Source organism: Macrotis lagotis, chromosome 8 (assembly GCF_037893015.1).
Source record: "Macrotis lagotis isolate mMagLag1 chromosome 8, bilby.v1.9.chrom.fasta, whole genome shotgun sequence".
Classification (NCBI taxonomy): domain Eukaryota; kingdom Metazoa; phylum Chordata; class Mammalia; order Peramelemorphia; family Peramelidae; genus Macrotis; species Macrotis lagotis.
Genome location: NC_133665.1, coordinates 19,748,957 through 19,771,899, shown reverse-complemented (window position 1 = coordinate 19,771,899; position 22,943 = coordinate 19,748,957). Strand labels below are relative to the sequence as shown.

Below are 22,943 nucleotides of genomic sequence, written 5' to 3'. Positions count from 1 at the left end.
TAATTTTTTCAATGTGAGTATTTGCATCCCAGATATCAAGCATCATTTCAGATCAGGGCTTGATTTATTGTTTTGTTGATGGTGTAGATTTAAGAATATATGAAGAATGCAAATGAACTTAAAATGTCTGTATATTTCTTTTTTTCTGATTAGCCCAGTTAAACTTTTACCAGCATATCCTCCTGTTGTTCTGCAAATAGTGCTTTAGCTCCACAGGAGGGCAGTAGAAACCTCAGGGAGTGATGTCATCACTAGACTGATGGATAATAATGATAATAATAATAATATTATAATAATGATTATATTAAATCTCATTTTAAGAGTTACAGTGCTTTCTATCCATTATCTAATTTGAACCTCATAGCACCCCTGTATCATTTTCTGTGAAGAGGAGGTTTGGAATTAGTTCAGTTAAGAAAGATTTGTCAAATTCCTATTGCGCAAAAGCTGTGCTATGCCTGGGCATATAAAGACAGAAATAAATTTTATTTCTGTTGTCCAGGAGTTTACATTCTACCCAAGGGATACAATGGGTGAGTAAATGCAGGGTAATTGGAGAAATGAGAAAACAAAATGAGAAAACAAAAAATTGGAAAGGCTTCTTGTAGGAGATAATACCTGAGTCAAATCTGAAAGATAGCTTCAAGACCATTAAGAGGCAGTGACATAGAGGCTTCTCCAGGCTTGATGGGAGAATCTGTGAGAAGGTATGGAGATGAGAAAAAACAAATGTTGAGTTTAGGTAGTAGCTTGTTGTGCAAGATTGACTGGAACCTAGAGGGTATGGAGTAGAGACTAAGGTGAAATTAATCTGGGAAGGGACATTGGAGCCAGATTACAAAGGTCTCAAAATAGCATGTTGAAGAATTTTTTTCTTTATTTTAGAGGTATAGGGAGCCCCTGAAAATTTTTGAGTAGGTAGGTTACATTATCAGACCTATGCCTTTGGAGGACTATTTTAACAGCTAGGTGAAAGGTGATTTAAAGAGAGAGGAAAGACTGGAGATAAAGCCCAATTAGGAAACTATTGCAATAATCCAGAAGGCCCAAACTAGTGTAAAAGGTCTTTTGAGTAGAGAGAAAGGGCTAAATGTGAAAGATGTGAAGGTCAAATTGACAAGACATAATCAGTGGTGACTCAAGAGAAACAAGGAAGCCTGGAGGAAAAGTAGATTTAAGAGAGAAGATAATGAATTCCCATTTTTTGGTAACTCAGACATCTGTCTGACAGGCAGTAATGAAAGACTAAAATGATTTTAGAACTAGATATATAGGATGGGGAATCAGCTTCACAGAGATGATCACTGAGCTGAGTAGCAAGAGAGTTCAGGACAAACCTTGGGAATACCCACACCTAAGGTATAGGTTGGTGGATAATAATCTACCAAAGGAGATGTTATCAATATTTAAAAGAACTAGGAAAGTGATGTCACAAATGATAATGTGCTGGCCTTAATGAACTGAAACTGTACTTGGAGTGAATTCAGTTTGAGCTGAAACTTCACCTGGGATAAATTCCATCTATTTTTTAATTAGTGGGAAATGGGGTGCTACACATGGATGCAGATGGGAGGGAGCCCAGTTGGCTCTTGAAACTTCATACCTTTAGAAGTCTAGTAGGAAATGTGTGAAAGCTTGAGATGGGGGGGTAGTTATGCCTTATACTTTTAGAACACTCTGAATCCAGGTGCAGTAATAAGGCAAGGGCAAGGATGAGGATGGTGACTACCATGGAGAGAGAGCATACTCCCTTTCCCCACAGGAGTTCACCAGGGAATCTGTCCCTGACTCTGAAGTTAAGGGAAGAAAGACTTTTTTTGGGGGGGGTAGTTGTCAAAATAAGAATCTGTAGAGAAATCCAATAGGAGACAGATTGAGAAAAGATCTTATGCATTAGTGATTAGAAGATAATACCTTGGAGACTACAGTTTCAGTGACTAAAGAGGATGGGAAGTCAGTTTAGAATAATTGAGGAGTAAGTGGAAGTTGAAGAGCTAGGGGCAATGAGTATTGATAATGTTATCTGCTGATGTGGTTATGAAATGAAGAGATAAAGGATGATTGCTTGGGGGGATGGAAGGGTGAGGTGAAACTTTTTTTTCTTTAAAGAATAGGGAGACGTGGATGTTTGTAGATAATGATGGATGAGCTTGTAGATAATGAAAGACTGAAGATGAGAGAGACACAGGAATGATCTAAGTTAATGGTGTCAAACTCAAATAGAAATGAGGGCCATTAATTGCATATTGATTTCATTTTAAAATGTAATGTTATAGGGGCAGCTAGGTGGTGCAGTGAATAGAGCAACGGCCTTGGAGTCAGGAGTACCTGGGTTCAAATCCGACCTCAGACACTTAATAATTACCTAGCTGTGTGGCCTTGGGCAAGCCACTTAACTCCATTGCCTTGAAAAAAAAATGTAATGTTATCTATGTTTTATTGTATGTTATTTATTTCTTTAAAAATTTCTCGGGGTGGCTAGGTGGCATAGTGGATAAAGCACTGGCCTTGGAGTCAGGAGTACCTGGGTTCAAACCTGGTCTCAGACACTTAATAATTACCTAGCTGTGTGGCCTTGGGCAAGCCACTTAACCCCATTTGCCTTGCAAAAACCTAAAAAAAAAATTTCTCAATTACATTTTATGTTGCTCTATTTAATATCTCTGATTTAAGGGACAAGATCCTAGAAAAGATAGTGGGTGGAGGGGAGAGAACAGTGATCCAAGTAGAATAGTTGATCTTGAAAAAAAGGCAAGGGCAGCCTCTTCATTGGAGATTGGAGGAAAGAAGATAATAGGGGACAGTTTAGAGATGGTCCTTAGTTGTGAGGTAGGAGAGAGGATGCAAATAATACTGAATGATCCCAACTATTTCAGTAATGTGTAGAAGGTAGAACCTCTGCTTTAAAGGTAGGGATAATATAGGGGACTAGAGGAGAGAAGCCAGTGTTGTTAATAACTACTTAAAGAGTGTGATAAAATCAATCTGAGAATAAAAAAATATTATCATTTAGCAGTGAAGGCCTTGTAGAGATTAGTTAACACAAATTTGTAGAGGGCCTAATCAATGAATGATGTATCACTTCATCTAGTGGTATTCAGTAGCACATGATCAGAAGTGGATGGGTGACTAATAGAGGGATAGGATTGGCAAAGCATGATTTGGGAATTGTATGAGGGACAAATAAACCTTCAAATGTAGCAAACAGAGTAGAGTGGAATCAAAATTATAAAGAGAAGAAAATTAAGACAGCATAAGTGATTGGAAGAACAATGATGGGTAGAGATTGTAGTAGGAATTAGGAGGAATGGGCGAATAGGAATAGGAGGAATGAAGTAGAGAGCAGATGAGGATAGGAAGTTGTCTTCTGTTGGAGGAAGATCAGAGTTCTGGATCATAGAGGATGAACAATTATGGGTGATGGCATCTGCATGTGTCATATGCAAATCATGGAAACTGAAGGGCACATCAATATAAAGTTTGAAGACCTTAAATATATGGGCAGGTTTTGAACTTCTTGAGAATGTAAGAAGAATGATTTAGAAATTTATAGATTACAGACAAGAGGCTTTGATAAGATTGATATAGATGAATAGAGGAATAGCCTTTGAAGGAAGATTAAATTGTTAACTGATTTTGGGAGAAATAGAGCTTTGGAAGTGAGAATGAAAAAGAACAAAGCATACAACTGCTTCTCCTCTTGGTCTAGAAGATGAGGTGACATGAGGCTAGGAATGAAGCACCTTCCAGAAAAACTCAAAAGTTGAATGGATAATGAAAGTGATATTTTGAAGCGAGAGTTCTTCATAAGTAAACTACATGTATGTCACTAAAACACTGTGAGGCAATGTGTCCTTGAATCTAAGATGATCTGGGTTTAAGACCTTCTTTGGCTCATATTGGCTATTTGACCTGGGCAAGTCATTAAACAAACCTTTCAGGGTTCTAGCAACTCTCTAAGATTATGACTTACAAAGAAGGTGCCAACCTGTGCCAGTAGAGGGAGGGCCTCATCTAGGGGTTCTCTACTTCAAAAAAATCTCAAGTCTAGTCCCCATCCATACTGAAGCATTATTCATCTCTAAAATTTTTCAACTTTTGATTCTTCTCTGGTCTTTTTTGACTGAAGTGGAATTAGCACATCATAACTATGCAGTATATTAAAGAAATGGAAAGCAATTCACTTCACCAAGTAAAGTTGATTTCTCCCTCTCCTTTTTTGGAAAGCAGAGAATTCTTTGGGATTGATCTCAGTATTTGCTTGAGGAAGTTGGATTAGAATGGACTTCTGGCAATGACAGCTCAGTTCTTGTTTCTTCCAGTTTGTGGTTTGTGGAAAGTTGTCTTCATTGTGGGTTTTCACTTTGGTGAAAATTATTCCATTAGTTCTTTATTATATCATCAGGGCCAGTTAAATATTTACAGAGGGTTTGGGCAGGAATATGTAGAGCTGGGAGAGTGAGGGGTGTGAAGATAAACCAATATGAAATCCATTCTGCCTCTTTGCCTTTTAGGTTATACAAAATTAATTGGACAGATGAGTTTTTTTTTCTTCTGCACTTGTAATGGGGGACCAGTGATATGGATGCAGACATATTGAAAGAAGTACAGGAAACTTAAAAGCTTAAGTACATAAAGAGCTAATAAAGCATTTACATTGGTTGCAAAGAAAGGTTCAACATTTAGGAAAAAACCAATATAGTGTGATGGAAGGAGCACTGGTCTTAGAGGCAGATGTAGGTTTAAATCCTGACTCTCAACTAAGCCTTTAAAATTTTTTTTTTTATTTTAACTTGAGAGATGGTAGAATTGTAGATAGAGCCTCAGACTTAAAGACAGGAAAAACTTAACTCAAATTTCAACATTGCCACTTTCTAGTTATATGACCTTGGACAACTCTGCTATTTTCTCTGAGTCTCATCTATGAAATATGAAAATAATACCTTTAGTTTTCTATCCTTCAGGGTTCAAATGAAATGTTTTGTAAAATGTAAAATGTTTTGTAAATTTGAAAGGACTACTTAAATGTCAGTTATTATGTAGTCATTTCTCTGAGATTCTGTTTCCCCCCCATCTATAAAATGAGGATAATACACTTATTAACACATTCACAGGGTTTTTTTTAGGAAGGTGGTCTATAAAGTGCTATACAAATGTTCACTTCTTTCATTCATGTTCTATTCTTTGTGACCCATTTTGGGTTTTTTTTTTTGTCAAAGATATTGGAGTGGTAGAGAATTTCCTCTTCTAGCTCATTTTATAGATGAGGAAACTAAGGCACACAGGATTAAGTGACTAGCCTAGGGTCATATAGTTAATGTTTGAGGTTCACTTTGAACTCACATCTTCCTGATTCCAGGCTGCCCTTTACCCACTGCATCAGCTATCTGTCCTAATACAAATGTTAGTTGTTATTATTTATAGTGAAATGAGAGAAGGGGCAAAATGGAATTTGGAACGAACATTGGAAGACCTATAGCAAATCCTGCTTTTGCCACTTAGTCTCTGTGTATCCTCTGGCAAATCACTTAACCTCTCTGGGTCTCAATTCCTTATCTATAAAATGTGGGATCAGACTAAATGATCCCTTTTTAATTTAAAGCTATAAGATCTATAGGAAATTAATTAAATCTTAGTAACCTGAATGTTATCTCTCAACATTAGATGAACTATGTTTCTTGTTTATAATTTTGATCTCACCCTGTTACAAACAAGAGAGAAGGAAAAATACCAAGGTTCTTGGAATGAATCATGAGTTTCTCCCTTTTTAAAAATCAATATTTGGGGCAGCTAGGTAGCTCAGTGGATAGAGCACCAGCCCTGGAGTCAGGAGTACCTGAGTTCCAATCTGGCCTCAGACTCTTAATAATTACCTAGCTGTGTGGCCTTGGACAAGCCACTTAACCCCATTTGCCTTGCAAAAAAAAAGTATAACTCAAAAACCTTATCAAAAAAAGAAATTGTGGAAAACTATCTTTACATGTAGTTGAAAAAATAAATAAACTTATTTTTTAAAAAAATGATAAAGAGTACATAAACACCAGCCCTGGAGTCAGGAGTACCTGGGTTCAAATCCGGTCTCAGACACTTAATAATTAATTACCTAGCTGTGTGGTCTTGGGCAAGCCACTTAACCCCATTGCCTTGCAAAAACCTAAAAAAAAAATCAATATTTAGGAATCATGTTTCTCTGTTCTTGAGCAGTCCAGTTCTTCCAATGAACAAAATAATATTTGTTTGTTTCCCCCCCGAAAAATAGCAAAGTTTATCATTGGGATAAGCATTATTTACATTTTTCCATTTGCTCTGCAAAGCAGTCAGATTCTGTAGCTACAAATCAGTTTCCCATTTTAGGAGTTCTTTTAGGAGACTATAGTAGTAGCTTAGTGGAATGATTTGTGATGATACTAATTTAATCTATCTCTTTGGTAAGAATTCTAACTCATCAGAGAGGCCAGTGTGGAAAAGTGAACATTGATTTTTTTAAAAAATTGATGCTTATAAAATACCATAAATTCTTCCTAATATTCACTTTCTCCTTAGAACCATCCTATGTCACAAATAAAAACAGTTAAGCAGAGAGGATTCTGGGAAGATGACAGAACAGGTGAAAAAATTCCAAGCTTTCCAAATTTCCTTCACAAACAAGTCAAAAAAAGCACCTCAGGGTATACTAAGAGTGGCAAAAATAAACAAGAATTGGGGCAGAACAGTGATCCTCCTGGGATAACTGGAGAAGATCCCAAGAAAAATCTTGGGACTGCACTGTGAGTGGCAGAAGAAGTGGTGTAGGGATGCTTCTGGCTGTGGATACTTCCAGGAGAACTGAGATCTTGGTCTTGGTTCCAGACCAGAGGGGACAATTGAAGATTCTAGTTACTGGAGGGTTCTCAAGGAGTAATGAGGGACACCTCCATGGCTTAGAGGGGGAAAGAAGTGTAGAGGTTGCACGCAGGACCAAGCTCTTGAGGTCAGAGGTACTATCCCCCACACCCCAGGACTAAAGGTGAATAGAAGAAAAAGCTGCAAAAAATTTTTTTAAAATGATCAAGAAAAGCAGAAAGAACCCAAACATGGACAGTTACTATGGGAACAGAGAAGACTCGAGTTTGTCTTCAGAAGAAGATACATACAGAAACAGAAAAAGCCTCTCTTACCCCAAAGAGTAACATCAAATGGCTACCTACTCAAAAATAATTCACAGAAGAACTCAAAAAAAGACTTTAAAAACACAGTAAAACAAATTGAGGAAAAACTTGAAAGAAACAAACAAACAACAATCCAAGGAAAAGAAGAAGATTATGAAAAGAAAGTTTACCAACTGGAAAAGGAGATCCAGAATCTTAAGGAAGAAAATGACTCCTTGAAAATTAGAGTTTGAAGTTAAAAGAGACCAAAAAAAATTAAGGTATTAAAAATGTAAAACACTTCATAAGAAACGAAATGCAACTGATCTGGAGAACAGAGCAAGAAGAAAAAACACAAGCTATGATTAGAAACAGAGGGGAAAGTAGAATTAGAAAAAATTCACTGATCACTACCTGAAAATGATCCTAGGAGGAAAGGATCCTAGGAGGAAAACTGAAAAAAATTCAAATATGATGGAGCCACAATTAGAGTTACACTACATATCAAAGAGCAAAAAAATGGGTTGCAGCTAAAAAATATAATACCCAGAAAAGTTAAACATAATCTTGAACAAAAAAATGGTCATTCAAAGAATTTCCAGAATTTAAATATTCTGTTGCATAAAGACCTGAACGCAATAGGAAATTTGACATATGAGATCCAAGAAAAATATAAGGTAAACATCGAAGACTAATTATGGGGCAGCTAGGTGGCGCAGTGGATAAAGCACTGGCCCTGGAGTCAGGAGTACCTGGGTTCAAATCCACTTAATAATTACCTAGCTGTGTGGCCTTGGGCAAGCCACTTAACCCCATTTGCCTTGCAAAAAAAAAACCTAAAAAAAAAACCCCAAAAGACTAATTACAAGAGACTCAATAAGGACAAATTGTTTACTATCAGTCATAAATCATATGTCCATGATTATTATTAGTAATTGGGTAGTTAGAAGGAAAGATTAGGGGTTTAGCTGAGTAGAATGGGATTCTAAAAGGTAAAATGGAAAAGGAAAAGATTTTTTAAAAAAGAGTTATCTTATAGAAATGAGGTATACCTTTGATCCAGCAATGCCTTTATTGGGTCGATGCACTGAAGAGATCATGAAAAAGGCTAAAAATATCACTTGCACAAAAATATTTACAGCAGCTCTGATTGTGGTGGCAATGAATTGGAAATCGAGTGCATGTCCATCAATTGGGGAATGGCTGAACAAATTGTGGTATATGTATGTTATAGAACACTATTGTTCTATTAGAAACCAGGAGGAATGGGATTTCAGAGAAACTTGGAAAGACTTGCAAGTCTTTCTTTGCTACTGAGTGAAATGAGAAGAACCAGAAGAATACTGTATACACTAACAATAACATGGGGTGATTTATGATCAACTTTAATGGACTTGCTCATTCCATCAGGGTAATCAGGGATAATGTTAGGGTATCTGTGATGAAGAATAAAATACTATCTGTATCCAAAGAAAGAAAAAAAGTTTTCTTATGTACTACATAATTTTGTTATCTCTAATATTTTACTTTTTCCTCAAGGATATGATTTTTCTCTCAACACATTCAATTTTGATAATGTATAGTATGGAAACAATGCAAAGATTATCAGACTGCCTTCTGTGGGGGGCAAGAGGGAGGGAAGGGAGAGTGGGAGAAAATATGTAAAATTCAAAACCTTACCAAAAAATGATAGGTAGAAACTACAATTGTATAAATGGAAAAAAATAAAATATTTATATAAATGAGGTATAAGAGGAAGAATTGATAAAGAGAAATTAGAGGGGGAAGGAGATCTGATAGTTCTGGAAACTCACTCATTAGGAATGGGTTAAAGAGGGAGCAATATGCATGTATATGCATACACACATATACACACATACACATTTATTAATAGAAGAGTATAAAAAAGCCTTTTAAATTCAGAAAGAAGAGGAGGGGATAGTGATGGTACTGAAAGAGTGAGGGAATAGGATAAGGAGTCATATAGAAGGATGTATAGATAAGAGGGGTGGGGGCATAGAAAGCTGTGTAAGGAAAGGAGTCTTAGAAGGGTGGTAGGTTAAGGAATAGGAGAGCAAGGTAATGAATAGAAGTAAAGTAGAGGAGCAAGGAGGGATTCTGGCTTTCAGGAAATCTTATAAAAATGAAACCAATGAATTAAAAAAAAAGAAATACAAACCAAATAGATACATATCTATGAATAAGTATGTGCACGTGTAGCCATGTATAGATATGTACAGATGTCAGTCTGTAAGTATAAGTATATATAAATGTGCATATATGTATGCATATATGTATACATGTGTAATGAACATGCATATATGTAAAAGTGTGATAAATATATCTATATGTCTATAGATATATATATATATCTCTCCACACTTAATTGTAGCATTCCTGGGGGTTAGGGAGAGACAGGAAAAAGGTAAACAGTGTACAGCAGAGAACAAAGAAAACCTACAAGGAAGCAAAGAAAATATGAACAATTTTGAACACAATGTATTGTAGTTATTATATAGGCCTCTGTGAATTGGAAATTTATTACTATTCTATATTATGAATCCTTTCTCCTGTTTTTGTTGTGCATGTGATAATGTTTTTATTCTCTTATTTTGTATTTATGTTAAAAAGAAAAAAAGAAATACTCTAAACTAAAATATATATTTGAGCAAACTCTCTACCAAGAAGGTAATTGTGTGCTATTTGAAACCAGTATTGGTTTAAATCCCTCCAATCAGAGATCAGTTCCTTTTTAGTATTTTTAAATTTATATTACTATAGTTATTGTGTATATTATTATTGACATCTGCTGTCTTCATTTTGAAACAGTTTATACAAATCTTTTTTTTTTTAATTTTGAGATCAGGTCTCCTTGTCTTGCTGACACTGAAAGTACAATGATCACTCATAGACTCAATCCCACTGCTCATTGCATGAGAGTTTGTTCTCCATTTCCAATCCAAACCATTTAGATTCTATTATTGCACCCTCTCCACTCCCATTCTCAGAAACTCACCATATTGATGCCAGGCCTCTCATTGACTTAGTCTACTGTACAGAATTCCTGAACTCAAGGGATCCACTAACTTCAGTCTCCCCCAGTAGCAAGGATCACAGGCATATACCACCAGGTCCAGCAATTCATACATATTTCTTTTTCTCTGAATTTATCCTTTCTAATGACATTAATAATATTCCCTTACGTTCTTATATCACACTGTTTTTCTTCAATCTATTGGCATCCACTTTCTTTCTCTTTGTGTGTGGGGGGCAGGTTACAGATGGACACTGTGAGAATAACTTCTAACAGATCAAGCCAAATTCTTCATTCCAACTTTAGAAATAACACTTAGAATATTTCTTGCTAAAATATGACTATGAACTCTATAATATGTGTTGATTATCACACATTCTCATTCTGAATGTCCATTCTTGGAAGAGAAGATATGGAGTTGGAATATATTGGCAAAGAGGCTCTACCTCCCACAGTCCAAGACAATTTTCTTTTGGAATAAATCCATTTATATTTGAAGAGTCAGTACTCTCAGCTCCTCATATGCCCTGAATCTCTGAAAGATGCCAAGACTTCATTATCCCCTAAATATGTCTTCTCCAGTTGTCTTGATTGAACCCAGTTGGCTCTGGAGGAGAATGTCAGGCTGGTGACTTAGCACAGCATCCCCTGACTCAAATCCAATTCACATGCTTGTCATGGCATCACCTCCCTGATGTGGTCTTCTTCAAAAATGAAGGACTAAACATTACATTATCTTTTTTTCCTTCCATTCCCATGCAGAATGTCTGCCTTCCTTTCTACCCAGCTAAATCTTCTCCATCCTACAAGAACTAATTCAGATTATTCTTCCATTGTAAACCCAAGTCATCCCAAAATGGAATCCTTGTAGTATTTCTTATTTTGTTACCAATGATTGTGGTGCTTTAATCACTGGATTTGAGAATTAGAACACTAGTGTTTGAATCTTGATTCTGCCACTGACCAGCTCTGTTTCTTTGAATCAGATAATTTAATTTCTCTGGACTTTTGTTTCCTAATTTATAACATGAAGGAATTGGATCAGATAATAATAACAATGATATATAAATGATATTTGCATAGTTCTTCCATTGTATCAAGCACATTAAAGATGACTTCTGAGGTCTCTTAATTCTAAAGTTCTATGATTAGATGACTAAATATTCTCCAAGATCCTTTCTTGCTTTAATTTTCAATTTAACTCAATTCATAGGATCATAGGTTTGGAACTAGAAGGAACTATAGAGGTCATCTAGTGCAACTATCTCATTTTATCTGGCACCACATCCAAGATTCTTTCCATAAACTTTTACTTTCTACCATGTGACAAAAACTAGTTATTGTTCATTCTCAAAGAGGACCAAAATGACATTTCTATGTTAGATTTTTAAAAAAATTATTTACTGATTTATTCTTATTTTGAACAAATGTTTTTTATACATTAATAAAATATTCTTGTTTAAAAGTAAACATAATGCCCCCCAAATATAGAACTACATGAGCAATAAAGTAAAGGGGTGGGAAAAAAATTAAAATTAAAATAAAAAAATAGTAATAATTATAGGTACAGCCAGGTGGCACAGTGGATGGAGCACCGGCCCTGGAGCCAGGAGCACCTGAGCCCAAATCTGGTCCCATACACCCAACAATCAACCAGCTGTGTGACCCCATGCAAGCCACCCCAACCCCATTGCCCTGCAAAAACCAAAAAAAAGTCCCAAAATGAAATAAAATAGTAATAATAATAATAATAGTAGGGGCGGCTGGGTGGCAGACAGAGCACTGGCCCTTGAGCCAGGAGCACCCGGGTCCAAATCTGGCCTCAGACACCCAACAATCACCCAGCTATGAGGCTCCAGGCAGGCCACCCAGCCCCACTTGCCCTGCAACCACCCCTCAAATAATAATAAAAAATGTGCTTCAGTCTGTGTTCCAACACCACAAACTCTGTCATGGGTGGATCACATTCTTTATGATAAGTCCATCACAAAAGTTATTTCCATATTTTTCCACTGTTGCCATTGCTGATCGCAACTCCCTCCATTCATACTTCTCCACTATCATGTACTATATTTTCTCTCTCCTTTCACTCTGTCTCTGCTGTAGGGTAGTTGAGTGGTGCAGCAAATGGATCTCTGGCCCTGGGGCCAAGAGGCCCTGAGCCCACATACCACCCCTTAGCCCCAGCATCCACCCGGCCCTATGGTCCCTGACAAGACATCCAATCCCAGACCCTTGCAAGAAGTAAAAAAAAAATGTGTTATATCTGACCACTCTCCCCCCATGGTCCATCCTCTCCTCCATCACTCATATCACCCCCCCCCCTTTCCCCTGTCCCCTTTCTCTCCTTCTTACTCCAGATGTCTATACCCCATTGAGTATATATACTGTTTCCTCTCCTCTGATGAGAGTGAAGATTCCCTCATTTCCCCTTGCCTCCCCCCCTGTATCATTGAAATAGCTCATTGTAATAAAGAAAAATCTTATTATATGAAATATCTTAGCCTATTCCTCCTCTCCTTTTTCTTTCTCCCATTACATTTCCCTTTTATCTATTGACTCCATTTTTACACCACAATATATCTTCAAATTTAGCTCTCTCCTGTGCTTCATCTATAAAAGCTCCTTCTACCTTCTCTGTTAATTGAGAAGGTTCATATGAGTACTATCAGTATCATTTTTCTATACAGGAATACATGTAGTTCATCATCATTAAGTCCCCTCATATTTTCCCCTTTTCTTCCACTCTCTATGCTTCACCTGAGTCCTGTATTTGAAGATCAAACCTTCTGTTCAGCTCTGGCCATTCCAACAGGAACATTTGAAATTTCCCTGGTTTTTAAAAATTTGGGAGAGACAATTAATACCTTGAAACAAGAAAACAAATCCTTAGAAAGTACAATTGGACAAATACAAAATGAGAATAAATCTCTCAGATCATCAATTGGACAAATACAAAATGAGAATAATTCTCTCAGATACTCAATTGTGCAAGTGAAAAAAAGAAAATAATTATCTCAAAACCTCAATTGGTTAAATGGAAAGCTCTTTCAAAAGTAGAATTGACCAATTGGAAAAGGAGTTGCAAAAGGTTAATGAAGAAAATTCCCCCCCCCAAAAAAAAAGAATGGAGTCTACAGAAACTAATGACTCCATGAGACAGCAAGAGTCAGTTAAACAAAATCAAAAAATAGAAAAAATAGAAGAAAATATAAAATACCTCATCAATAAAACCACTGACCTCCAGCATAGATAGAGGAAGGGCAACCTGAAAATTATAGGACTTCCTGAAAACATTGAAGAGAAATTTACCTGGTTCATTGAAATTCCATCTTTTTCCCCTGGAAGAGGACATTCAGTTTTGCTGGGTAGTTGATTCTTGGTTGCATTCTAAGCTCTTTTGCCTTCCAGAATATTATATTCCAAGCCTTACGAGCTTTTAATGTGGTTGCTGCTAAGTCCTGTGTGATCCTGACTGCAGCTCCACGATATTTGAATTGTGTCCTGGCTGCTTGTAATATTTTCTCTTTAACTTGGGAGTTCTGGAACTTGGCTATAATATTCCTTGGGGTTGTTTTTTTGGATCTCTTTCTCAGGGAGATCGGTGGATTCTCTCCATTTCTATTTTGCCCTCTGCTTCTAGGATATCAGGGCAATTTTCCTGTAGTAATTCTTTGAAAATGATGTCAAGGCTCTTTTCCTGATCATGACTTTCAGGTATTCTAATAATTTTAAAATTATCTTTTCTAAATCTGTTTTCCATATCAGTTGTTTTTTCAATGAGATGTTTCACATTTTCTTCTAAGTTTTCATTCTTTTGGTTTTGAAGTATTGAGTCCTGATTTCTCATAAAATCAGCAATCTCCCTCAAGTTCCATTCTTTGTCTGAAGGATTTGTTTTCCTCAAAGAGCTTTCTTATCTCTTTTTCCATCTGGCCAGTTCTGCTTTTTTATAGCATTCTTCTCCTCAATAACTTTTTGAACTGTTTTATCCATTTGACCTATGCTGTTTTTTAACATGTTATTTTCTTCAGCATTGTTTTGGATCTCCTTTACTAAGCTACTGACTTCTTTTTTCATGTTTTTCCTGCATCCCTCTCATTTCTTTTCCCAATTTTTCTTCTACCTCCCTCACTTGATTTTCAAAGTCTTTTTTGAGCTCTATCATAGCCTGAGCCCAATTTCTGTTTTTCTTGGAGCCTGTAGATGCAGGAGCTTGTGCTTCCTCATCTTCAGATTGAGTGTTTTGAACCTTCTTGGTATCATAGGAAAAGTATTTCTCAATGGTGTTCCTCTTTTTACTCTGCTTACTCATTTTCCCAGCCTGAGCCTGGTTTTGGGGTGCTTCCTGAGCTTTTTTTTGCCATTTTTTTTGCAAGGCAAATGGGGTTAAGTGGCTTGCCCAAGGCCACACAGCTAGGTAATTATTAAGTGTCTGAGACCAGATTTGAACCCAGGTACTCCTGACTCCAGGGCTGGTGCTTTATCCACTATGCCACCTAGCCGCCCCCCACTACGCCACCTAGCTGCCCTGCTTCCTGAGCTTTTGAGTATTATTGGGACACCTCCCCACAAGGATCTCCATGTGTGTGAGGCTCTGTCTTCCCTCCTGGTCTGTGAATGGCCATAAGCTCACCCCTCTGTCGCGGGGCTGAGGTGGGGGGGGGTCCTGCTGTTTGATTGGGGGCCTAGACTGCCATCAGGATCTGAATGTGGTCAGAACCCCAGCATCCTGTTCCAGGGACAGAGTACAGAGCTTGGCAGTCTCTCTCCACTCCCCTCCCTAGGCTCAGCACTCATGCCCTGGGGGCTCCTGCTTACTGGCTTCTGTTTCCAGTTCCTGGGCAGGGCTGCTCGCTGAGTGCCCTGAGGGCTGGGCTCTACCTGCTTGCTCTGGCAGAGGTCCCCTGCTGACCCCTCAAGTTGTGCTTGGTGCTCCCCAGAGTGTAGGTCAGGAAACTGCCCTCGCTGCTGAGAGCCATAGCTCCCAGCACCCTGGGGCTGCCTCCAGGAGGCTGAAGTTCTTTTGCTCTGGCAGGTTACCCCTCCAACCCTGGGGGGAGCAGAGCCTTTTCACTCTTTTCCAGGCTACCTTGGGTTGGAGAATTGCCTCACTGGATCCCTCTGTGGATTCTGTCTCTCAAAAATTTAGTTAGAGTCCTTAGCTTATAAATTTTAAGAGAGAGCACCTAAGAGACGATCCTCTCTTGTCGCCATCTTGGCTCTGCTCGCTCTGTGTTAGATTGTATCCAACTGTGGCTAATTTGACCAATATGAATTAAAAAGGCCCTACCATAGATCAGGCAAAAATAGTCCACTTGAACATTTTAAGTGGAGATATCTCTAAATTTGTGCATCTTATATTTCCTTTGAGCCACTACAATTCTGCTTCCCTCATAGAGCACAACATCTTCTTTAATGCAATTACATCATGCTATGGGGTCCTTTGCTAGAGTCTCATGTCACACAATTGATTTCAAAGTTTTTCAGAAAGAATTGTTTCTTCTAACTCCTGTTTGCCTCAGTTTCCTCATTTGTAAAATGGAGCCAACAGTTGTTCCTCCTTCCCAAGTTTCAAATGAGATAATATTTGTAAAGTGCTTAGCAAGTTCCTGGCACATAATAAGTATCATATAAATGCTAGCTAATATTATTAAGCCCAGGGCTATGGGACTCCAGGGTTAGCATTCTTTCCAGTACAGAGTACTGTCTTCTAGAGAGAATATGCTTGGCAGTGGGGAGGGGAAATCTTGAATTTAAGGACCAAGCCAGTGGTCCAAAATGGAGAATGCTAGTGGAGAGAAATACTATCTCAAAGGTCTTGGTAGTTTTAGGTTATTTAAAACCACTCTACAATAAGGCTGAAATAGGTAGAAGTCAGATTTTGAGTATGCTTAAACAGAAAGTTAAAGCACTTGTAATTCTATCCTGAAGGAAATAGGGAACGTCTTAGGGTTTTTAAGAAAATGGCATAGTTCATATCCAGCAAGATACTAGAGCCAGGTTTTACCAAAAGGGGAAGAGCTAATTGTTAAATTTTCAGTGTGAGCATTTACACCTTAGAAATTGGCAAATACTGTAAATTGAACTTGATTTTATTGTATGTTGATTGTCTAGATGTAAGAAAGTGATAGAGAAAATGTTAATAATGTAGATTAAACTTTATCATTTTTTTTTCTTGTTCCACATTGCTGGTTGTTAAACATTTACCAGAACACTCCTGGTCATATTAGTGTTTCCAAATTTGATGTCTCAAGAGTTATCCTTAACTCTTCCCCCCTTCACCACATCCCCATATCGAATCAATTGCCAAATGTTGTTCCTTCCTCCACAACACATTTAGCATCCACAATTGGATCCATTTGACTTCAGCTTCCTAGTCACCAAGGGCTACTTCAGGCCCTCATCAACTCTTTCCTAGACTGCTCTGTCTCCTTAATTGATCTGAAAATTTGGATAATTGTAAGTATCTATAAACTGTAAATGTACCCTGAATAGAAATAGGGATATTTGGAGAAGGGAGAGTTTATGAGAGAATAATTAATTTTCTTTTGAAGAATTCATTTATTAGACAGTAGTCTCAGAAGGATTTTAATCTTGAATGACTGTGGACCTTCAACAGAAACAGAAAGGAAAGTTTGGAGGAGGGAAGGATTTAGGGAAGATGATGGATTTTGTATTCATCATGTTATGTTTAGATACTGGTGAATACCCTGCTGGAAATGATGGCAGTGGACACAGGTACTGGTGGTGGGAGATACAAGACTCAGAATTCTGATAAGAGATGAAGTCTGATATACATACTTGTCAGTCAGAGAAAGTATTTGAATCCATGAAAGCAGATGAGCTCATGAAGGGGGAGAATGTACAGAGAGAAGAGAAGGTCTTGGCAGGATCTTGGGAGACATTCTTGTTTAAAGGGAAGAGATAGATCTAGCAAAGAAGGACAGTTTTTTACCTCCACAACCAGATGGTAAGTTCTCTGAGAGCAGAGACCTATTTTGTACTTTGATAGACTGAGGGAAAAAAATAAAATATCCTCCAAGTGAAAATCATAGACACCGAAGGGATCAATGAATAGATTTCAGGGGCTCTATAACCTTGGAAAGGAAAAAAAATTGCATTTCACTAACTTCTAATAGAATTTTAGTATTTTCTTTTTTAAATTTCTTATTTAAATTTTTTCCCCAAATACATGTAATGTTTTCAACATTCATATTTTTTTTTCAAGGTGATGGGGTTAAGTGGCTTGCCCAAAGCCACACGGCTAGGTAATTAAGTGTTTGAGCTCAGATTTGAACCCCAGGTACTCCTGACTCCAAGGCTGATGCTCTATTTACTAAGTCACCTAACCACCCCAACATTCATTTTTTTTAGTAAAATTTTGAGTTCCACATTTTTCTCCCTCTCTACCTTCCTTCCCTCCTTCCCATGACAGTGAGAAATCTGATGTGAGTTATGCATGTACAATCATCTTAAACATATTTCCACATTAATAATGTTGTAAAAGAAGAATCAGAAAAAAGGGGGAAAAACTGTGAGAAAGAAAAAATATAGAACAAATTTAAAAAACTGGTAGTATACTTTGATCTACACTCAAATTCCATAGTTGTTTCTCTGAATGTGGATGGTACTTTCTATCACAAGTCTTTTAGAATTTGTCTTTGATCACTGTATGCTGAGATGAGCTAAATCTATCATAGTTGATAATGTTAATAAACACAGACTTCATAATGCTGCTATTAAGATGTATGGTGATCTCCTGGTTCTGTTGATTTCATACAGCATCAGTTCATGTAAGTCTTTCTAAGTTTTTCTGAAATCTGCCCTCTCAGAAATTTAACATTTTCTTCAATTATTTATAAACATTATCCTGAGAAGAGGTCCATAGGTTTCACAGTGTGAAAGGGATCCAGGATAGAAGAAATAAGCCCCAATATAAAGATATGTTTAAGACTCAAGACAACGATATAGCTCATATATATGTATGTGTATATATATATTATATATATATATATATATATATACCTTAGAAGGAAGAGAACTCTCATAGTTGAAGGACTGGAAAAAGTTTTGGGAAAGAGATAGCATATAGATAGGACTTTGAAAGAAGGGAAGAAATTCAAATTGCTAAGATGTTAGGGAATATACTGTCCCAGGCATAGGGGGCATTGTAGACAAAGTTATGAAGGGCAGATGATATCAGAGAATGATGAGTGCACTTATTTTACTGGAATGTATAAATTGTAAAGGGGAATATTAGGAAATAAGAATAAAAAAACGCAGCCAGATTATGGAAAGTCTTGACTGTCATAGGCCTATGAATAAGAAAGGTTACTTTTGGGGCGGCTAGGTGGCACAGTGGATAGAGCACCAGCTCTGGAGTCAGGAGTACCTGAGTTCAAATGAGGGGTCAGACACTTAATAATTACCTAGCTGTGTGGCCTTGGGCAAGCCATTTAACCCCATTTGTCTTGCAAAAACCTAAAAAAAAAGAAGAGGTTACTTTTGTCAGAAGTATGTACAATAGGAAAACTGGAAAGGGAAAAAAACTGGAGGTAGGGAGTCCACATATAAAGTTATGACAAAATCTAATTAAAAGATAACAAGATAATTAGAATAGTTGATGTGGGGATGAATGGAAAAGGGAGAAAGATGTAAGAAATGTGGAAATAGAATTAATAGGATTTGGCAGCCAATTGGATATGGATGTAAGGGAAGAGGAAAACCTAAAAATAACTCTCAGAACTTGAAGGATGGTTTTTGTCATTAATAGAAACAGATTTAGAGGAGGTATGTGTTTGGGAAATTTGAGGTGACACGAAGATGTCTGTCTAGGAATGCTCAATTTGTACCTGAAATTCAATTCAATTTAACAATCATTTATTAAGTGCTTATTAAGTACAAGGTATTGTGTTAGATTAGAAAAATAAAGAATAAAGTAAAAATAGTCTTTTCTCTCTAAGAGCTAGCATTTTATATGTACACTCATAAGTATAAAGATAGTAGAGAGCACAAATAGCTAGAAAAATCAGGAAAGACTTCTATTAGAAAATGGCACTTGGGCTAAGTCTTGATATAAACTAGAAATCCTAGGGAGTAGAGATGAAGATGAAGTACATTCCAAGAATGTTTATATAAAGACAGAAATGGAATGCCAAACAAAAAGTAGACCAGATATAGAGTGGATGAAGGAGATTAATATAGAATAAGCCTGAAAAAGGATTTTAAATGTCAAATTGAGAAATATTTATTTTTTTAGCAGAGGCAATAGAAAGTCACAGAAGATTCTTGAGTAACGTCAGTCTTATACTTTAGGAGGATTATATTTTGTTTGTTCTTTTTTAAAAATTCAATTTTATTCTATTTTCAGTTCCAAAGTTTCTTCTCATCTCCCCCATCTATTAAGGGGCAAGAAAAATAAACCTCATTACAAATCTGTCATGTAAAACAAATTTCCACATTAATCATATCCCAAAAAAAAGAAACAAAAGAGAAGAAAATATTTTTTTTATTCTTCAGTAGTCTATATGGAGGTATATAGCATGTTTCATCATGAGCCCTTTGGAACTGTGGTTTGTCATTCAGTTGATCAGGATCACTAAGTTTTTAAAAGTTGATTATCATAACTATGTTGCTATTGCTATATAAATTGTTCTGATTATACTTTCTCCATTTTGCATCAGTTCATACAAGTTTTCTCAAGTTTTTCTGAAACTTTCTTCATTTCAATACTGTTGCATCATATTCATATACCATAACTTGTTCAGTCATACCCTAACTGATGGGCATCTCTTAGTGCTTGAATTCTTTCCCACCTCATAAAAAGAACTGCTATTAATATTTTTGTACACATGGATCATTTTAGGAAAATTATTTTGGAATTTGTGTAGTGAGTGGATTGGAGAGAGGAGAAACAGACTACTGAGAGTCTAATTTAGAGGCTATTCTAATAGTCTTGGTGAGAGTTGAAGAGGGCCTGAACTGGATGATGATTCTATAAGTAAAGAGGATACAGTGGAATAGATGTGAGAGGTATTAGGGAGATAAAAATTTATGAGCTTTAACAACTGATTAAATAAGGGGAAAGGTAAAGGAGAGAAAGAGACAATGATAAAATTGAAGTTGCAAACTTGGGATGACTTGAAATGTCATAGTGTCCTCAATAGAAATAAAGACATTTGCAGAAGGAGTGGTTTGGGGGAAATGAGACTGAGTTTTCTTTTGGATAAATTGGGCTTATGATTTTTTTTGTGTATTTTTTTTGTTGTTTTTAGGATTTTGTAAGGCAAATGGGGTTGTGACTTGCCCAAGGCAACACAGCTAGGTAATTATTAAGTGTCTGAGGTCAGATTTGAACTCAGGTACTCCTGACTCCAGGGCTGGTGCTCTATCCACTGCCACCTAGCCACCCCAGGCTTATGATGTTTAAGGAACATTCAAGTGGAAATGTGGGACTGAGTATGATAGGTCAGGGGTAGAAATATAAATTTGGTAGTTAGTTACTTAAAGCAGTTTATTAAATCAGTGATTGCTTCTGAATTTGATTATCAAAAGGCAAACTCTTAAAGATATGATAGCTGTCTTCAAGTTTTAAAGGATTGTTAATGTAAAAAAAGGATTTGTCCTCAATGGGTAGAACAGGTGGAAGTTACAAAAAAATCAAATTTAGCCTTGAAGTTCTGAAAAGCTCTTTAATCATAGAGTTGTCCAGAAATGGAATGGCCATCTCTAGGTGAAGAGCTTCTCCTTACCAGAGGTCAAGTAGAGGTTGAATGACCAGGAACTTGTCAGATTATAGTGGTGATTCCTTTCAGGTGTGGGTTGAGTAAATGGAAGTCCCTTATGTTTCAAGTTCTGTGATTCCATAACATTCATTTTATTTTTTCCTCTTCTGCAACTAAAAGATTTAACAGGGGAAAAAGTGCTCTACATTCTCATTATTGTTGGGGGTTTTTTACATTCACTAAAAAAAATCTTTCTGGGAGAAGAGTAGTTTTCTTTATAAAAGAATTTGATAGGAGTGGGGAGAATAATTTCAAAAAGTTTAACAAAATAATTTATGCAAAATTATAATTTCTAATAATGATGCTGGAAACTAGCTATCAGGGCTATAAGGAATTTCAGAATTTTAAACAAAAAGGGGCCAGTCTTGAATAGAAATAATAATCCTAAATGAAAAAAATCAGTTTTCACTTATATTGTATTTGAATCAAAAAGCATCTTTTTACTGACAGAGTTGTTATGTCATGGTTCAGAACTTGGCTCTGTTAATATTCTTATTTTCTATATATGTGGTATAGTGAAAAAATACTGGATTTGGAGTCAATGAATGTAGGTTCAGATTCCAGCTTTGTTACTCCTTACCTTTTTCAACCTTAAAAAACTTGATTTATCTCTCTGGGCTTTAATTACCTAACTCTAAAATGAAATATGTCCATTTCACCTATCCTTAAACTTTTGCTTGATCCTCCCAATCCCTTAAATTCTCATACTACTCTTTTCAGCCAGACTCCTACACTTTTGCATCCATGCCCTAACTCTGAAATGAACGGATTGAATTAGATGACTCCTAAGTATTTTTCAAACTCTAAATTTATGATCCTATGGTCCTGTGGAAGGCAGAGACTCCTTTTTTTCCATTAATGCATGGTACAATGGAAAGGGTCAATAGAACTGAATTCAAATTGTACATCTGACACTTAGTTGTGATAATTAAGTCACTTTGTTGTCCTGTTTTCTCTTCTTTAAAGCAAATTTATGTGTCCTCTAAAGTTCCTAACAGCTCAAATTCTATGTTCTTATGATCCAATGACTCCCCACCCTTCATTCCTTAACTTCTAATACTAAACCATTTGGAGCTATAATAAGACTACATTTGGATGTCTCACCTCATCCCAGACTGATTCAGACCACATTTTGCTTGTTTCCCAGGTGATCACCGAGACCATGGCGCAGAAAGGTCAGCTCAGTGATGATGAGAAGTTCCTCTTCGTGGACAAAAACTTCATCAATAGCCCAGTGGCCCAGGCCGACTGGTCAGCCAAAAAACTTGTATGGGTCCCTTCAGAGAAGCAGGGCTTCGAAGCTGCAAGCATCAAGGAGGAGAAGGGCGATGAAGTGGTTGTGGAACTGACTGAGAATGGCAAGAAAATCACAGTTGGCAAAGATGACATCCAGAAGATGAATCCCCCCAAATTCTCCAAAGTGGAAGACATGGCAGAGCTGACTTGCCTCAATGAAGCATCTGTGTTACACAACTTGAGGGAAAGATACTTCTCAGGACTTATTTATGTAAGTACTCTGGGGAGAGCTTCTCCTTGTCTTAATACAGTCCTCTTTTGAGTCAGTTGGGGCAATTGTGGTGGCTTTTGGGACTAGCCAGTTAGATATTGGGGAAGTTCCAGTAGCTTCCTAAACTTAGCCTCAGGTTTTTCTTTCCTTTACTTAGGCTTAAGGATAAGGAAGACAGTGGTTTCTGTTTCCTTTTAGAGTTAACAAGTCAAGTCAACAAACATTTATTAATCCTCTACTATGTGGTAAGTGCTAGGGATACAAAGATGTAAAAATAGTTCCCAATTTCAAGAAATTCACAATCTAATGGTGGTGACAGCAGTTAAAGAGTTATGAAAAAATACAGTATATATGGGAGAAATTAGAGATAATTACAGAGGAAAGAATGTAAAAGTTTCCTTGAAAAAAGTTTTGACTTTGCCCCCCTGGAAGTTAGATTGTGCTAAAAGATAGTTGAGGGTCAGTCTGGGATCTCTAGAAAATGCCTA

At 36.9% G+C, this 22,943-nt stretch overlaps 1 protein-coding gene across 3 annotated transcripts in view; it reads left to right on the top strand.

Annotated features, from left to right (window-relative positions):
- The window catches only part of MYH11 (myosin heavy chain 11), a 137,803-nt gene that overhangs the window by 6,000 nt on the left and 108,860 nt on the right, over positions 1-22,943 (top strand). For all 3 annotated transcript variants that reach the window (XM_074196483.1, XM_074196482.1, XM_074196484.1), the window contains exon 2: positions 22,096-22,455. In XM_074196483.1, the coding sequence (XP_074052584.1) occupies positions 22,111-22,455 (345 nt within the window). In that variant the 5' untranslated portion in view covers positions 22,096-22,110. The remainder of the gene's footprint in view (positions 1-22,095; positions 22,456-22,943) is intronic.